This window comes from Cariama cristata, unplaced genomic scaffold (genome assembly GCF_000690535.1).
Source record: "Cariama cristata isolate BGI_N322 unplaced genomic scaffold, ASM69053v1 scaffold24446, whole genome shotgun sequence".
Taxonomy (NCBI): domain Eukaryota; kingdom Metazoa; phylum Chordata; class Aves; order Cariamiformes; family Cariamidae; genus Cariama; species Cariama cristata.
Window position 1 is genome coordinate 4804 of NW_009624132.1, and position 3721 is coordinate 8524.

General features: G+C 57.3%; 1 protein-coding gene across 1 annotated transcript in view; it reads right to left on the reverse strand.

The window, feature by feature from the left end:
* Positions 1-68: 68 nt before the first annotated feature.
* LOC104163916 (B-cell differentiation antigen CD72-like) overlaps positions 69-3721 on the reverse strand; it is a 5196-nt gene continuing 1543 nt past the window's right edge. Inside the window, exon 5 of the mRNA XM_009703065.1 lies at positions 69-164. Within this exon, the coding sequence (XP_009701367.1) occupies positions 69-164 (96 nt within the window). The remainder of the gene's footprint in view (positions 165-3721) is intronic.

Below are 3721 nucleotides of genomic sequence, written 5' to 3' on the forward strand. Positions count from 1 at the left end.
AGTTGTGTGGGGATGGTGGTCCAGGTCGGGTTGCTTCCTCTTGCATGGCCTCCCTGGGCTGCCCTCTGTCATGGCTGGCCCCGGCGCTCCTGGGCATCAGGTGGATGCTGGGCATGGGGCAGGCGGTCGACTGCTTCTCTCCCCGTAGCATTTTGTGCCATATACTGGATTGGAGAGAGATATCAAAATCAGCATGATAAACCTGAGGGGCTGTATGAGAAGCTATGTAAAGAGTAACTTGTTCCATCTTGGCCACCTGCACCTCTCCCACCTTCACCAGCCATGGGTAGAGGTTCTGGACACTGCTCGGGTGTCTGTCCCAGCCATGGGACTGATGCTCAGGCATAGGCAGGGCTCTGACCTTCCTGCCCCGGCTAAGGGTACCTGGGGTTGCAGCTGCCTGGGGGGCACCATGGAGCTGGCAGTGGGCTGGGAGCATGGTGGTGGCATCTCTCGTGTGCTTCTTCCCTTGTAGGAACAGTTGTTTCCCCCTCTGTGCAAGAACATCCTATGGGAAGAAAAACAACTCCTTCTGCTTTGATGATTTCCCATGGATCTGCAAGAAGCCTCCAAATCTGAGCAGCTCATCCAAGACCCTCTTTCCTCTCCTGGCCAAGAGGTGAAGACTGAGACCCCTTTTCTGTCACAGGACTGAGGGACAGGAGCTGGGGCTGCACAGCAAAGACACACGTTCTCTCCTGCACAGCCACATTCCTGCGCATTGTTGCCTCAACCACATTGCAAAGCTCTGTGGATATAAGTTGGGAAAGAAGGTGTCTGCATTTTAAAACAAGACATATGGAAAAGAGACTGTATTTCTGTGTTCCACATTCATGCCCATGCTTACATCCCCAGCCCCTGCCCTCCAGCCCTGGTTCCCCTGACTTGGGGAGGGGATGCTGGTATCGAGCCCTGCTCACCTCTGCTGCCTTCTGCTGAGGCTGGTTTGGGAGGTGTCTCTGGCACTTTGTGAGGCTGGGTATGATGGTGTCATTGGTGTCCCCAAACTGTCCCCCTCAGGGACTCCTTTGGTTTTACTGGCTGCCCCTCACCTCTGTCACTGGCTGCTGCTCTGTTCCTGTCCTGCCATTTCTCCTCCCTCCATCACCTGTCCTCGGCCACAGCCCATCCCAGAGCTGAGCTTTGTTCTCTCAGTTGGAGAACAGCCTTGCTCCCAGGAAGAAGATGGAGCATGTCCTCGTGGGCATGTGATGGTCCATGCCCAGGGAGGACATGCTGATGGATGGGGAAAGCCGGGTGTGATTTGTGATGCCTGTCCAACCTGCCTCCTTCTGTGGGAACACTGGGCTGTGGATGAGGGGAGAGCAATGGGGGCCATTTTGCATGAACCGTTGAGGTCTGGGACATGGTTTCCCATGGACTCCTCGCTGGTAGAGTGGGAGATGTGGCCAGGAGAAGAGGAGAAGAAGGTAGGTGGAACCCTGGATGGCAGGAGGGGTGCAGGGGGTTGTCAGCAATGCCCTCGTCCAGCTGGTGACATCCCTACAGGGTCGATCCTGGGGCTGATGCTCCTTGAAGCCTTCACCAGTTCCCTGGATGATGGAATGGGGATGGCCTCAGCCAGTTGGGGGACAATACCAAAGGGCAGTAATATGTGTACTGGAGGGCTGGATTGATGTTCAGAAGGGCCTGGAGAAACTGGGTGATGGGAGACTGCTGATGTTGGATGGGGGAAAAGGTCCAGTCCTGCAGCTGGGAAGGAAGGAGAAACCCCATGCATCAAATTGGGCAAACGAGCAGCCAAACAGCTCAGCAGACTGCTGAAGGGGACCCATGAACCAGAGGCTGGGTGGGAGTCAGCAGTGTGTCCTTACGGTGGCAGGGCCCAGTGACACTGTGGGCAGTGGTGGCTGGAGCTCAGGGCTCCAGGAGCACGAGTCTGCTCCTCCGCGGGCACCAGGGAGACCACGTCTGGGCTTCCCAGGGCAAGACAGACACGGCAAGTCCTTGTTTTGCACGATAGCTGAGATTGCAGGGGACCTCCTGCAATCCTCTCCCAGCCTCCCAGCCTCGTCCTGCTTTGGGCTGGCTCCACCGACCTCCTTCCACATCTCCTCTCCCAGGAGCTGCCCACACCCAGCTTAGCAAAGTGGTCCCCACCTCATCCCCCCCTCAACACTGAGTGACTCAGGAAGGGTCAGCGTTGCCCTTGGACTCGCCCACTCACCGCAGCTGGGTCAGGGACAGGGCTCCCTCATCACCCCCCTGGCTGCTCAGATCCCACCATGGTCTTAGGGATCTTACCCCCATGATGGTAGGGGTCTCCTCTTTCCCCTGTGTTCCCAAGCCTCACCCCTCTCTCCTGCTCTCTTAAGACTCCTCTCTGCACCCTCATTTCCTCCCATGGCCTCAAGGCTCCCTTATTTGCCTTCCATGATCTCAGTGATCTTCATTGCACCCCTTTTCCCCCCATGGTCTCAGGGTTCCCTCATTCACCTCCCACCGTCTCAGAGCTCCCCAGCACTCCCCCATCTCCCATAAGGTCCCAGGATTTCCCAGCACTTTCTCATGCTGATGGCACTGCTACCTGCACCCTCCCTGGTCAAGCCCAGCCCAAAGCCCTCGGCAGGTGATGGAGGCAGGAGAAAGGGCAGGATGGGAGCTGTTGATGCTAAGGGAAGGGATAGGCAGTAAGTCCACAGGACTCCCCGAGGATGACAAGATGAGAAGACCAATGGTGCTGTCATCCCCCAGCTCCAAAAAGATGCAAATGGCACATCCTGCATCAGCACACGGCCGGTAGCCTTGGGGGAGCACAGCAGGCAGGAGCTGGGCTCCGCACTGAAGTCCCGGGTCACTGTGAGCTGGCTGGAGCACAGAGGGACACGCAGAGGGCTGGTGCAAGGTGGTATAAGTGTATGCATGAGTGTGAGAGTGGGGAATAAGGTCTGTTTTCCATGAGCCTTGCTTTAAAATACAGACACCCTTTCCCAGCGCTTTGCAATGCAATTGAGGCAACGTGTGCCCAGGGGAGAGGGTCTTGGGGTGCACCCTCAGCTCAGTTTCGGAGGCTGCTCGCAGATCCACTGGTTCTTTTTCCAGCATTTTGTACTCTCTATTTTACTGTTAGTTGATAGCCCGCAGTCTGCACGATAGCTGCTCCTAGGAGAGAGGACATGTCTCAGAGGGGCAGTGACAGCATCCTCACTGTGGACACTTCTTCCCACAGGTCTCAGCGCCGCTGGGGCAGGCAGGGCGCTTGGCACTGGGACCAGTCTGAGGAAGGGCCACTTTCCTTCCCCTGGCCTCCTGCTCTGTCACTTGGTGATTCAGCCGGGCACACTGCAGCTGGGCTGTGCCCAGGGACCCCTCCCCCTGGGCACTGCTCGTTGCAGCATCACCCCCTTTGCTGGGGGAGTCTCACAAGGGTGAAACAGCATCCCCCCAGTATGGCTAAAGGGCAGGTGCTTGTGCCAAGGACTGCTGCACTTACAAGAACTGTTTGCTGTCCTGCCATACAACAGTGTTCTTCACATCAAAAGAAAATTGTGCTCCAACCCAGTACGTGGCATCATGCTCCTGAATAAAATGCTGAGGGGAGAGAAACTGTTGACCACCTGCCCCATGCCCAGCGCCCACCTGGTGCCTGGGAGCCCCAGAGCTCACCGTACTGCTCCCCACAGTCGGCTGGGACGGGCACCCAGGGCTCATGCTACCACCCCAGCACCTCCGCAGGTGCTGCTGCTGTTGGCCCCAAGGG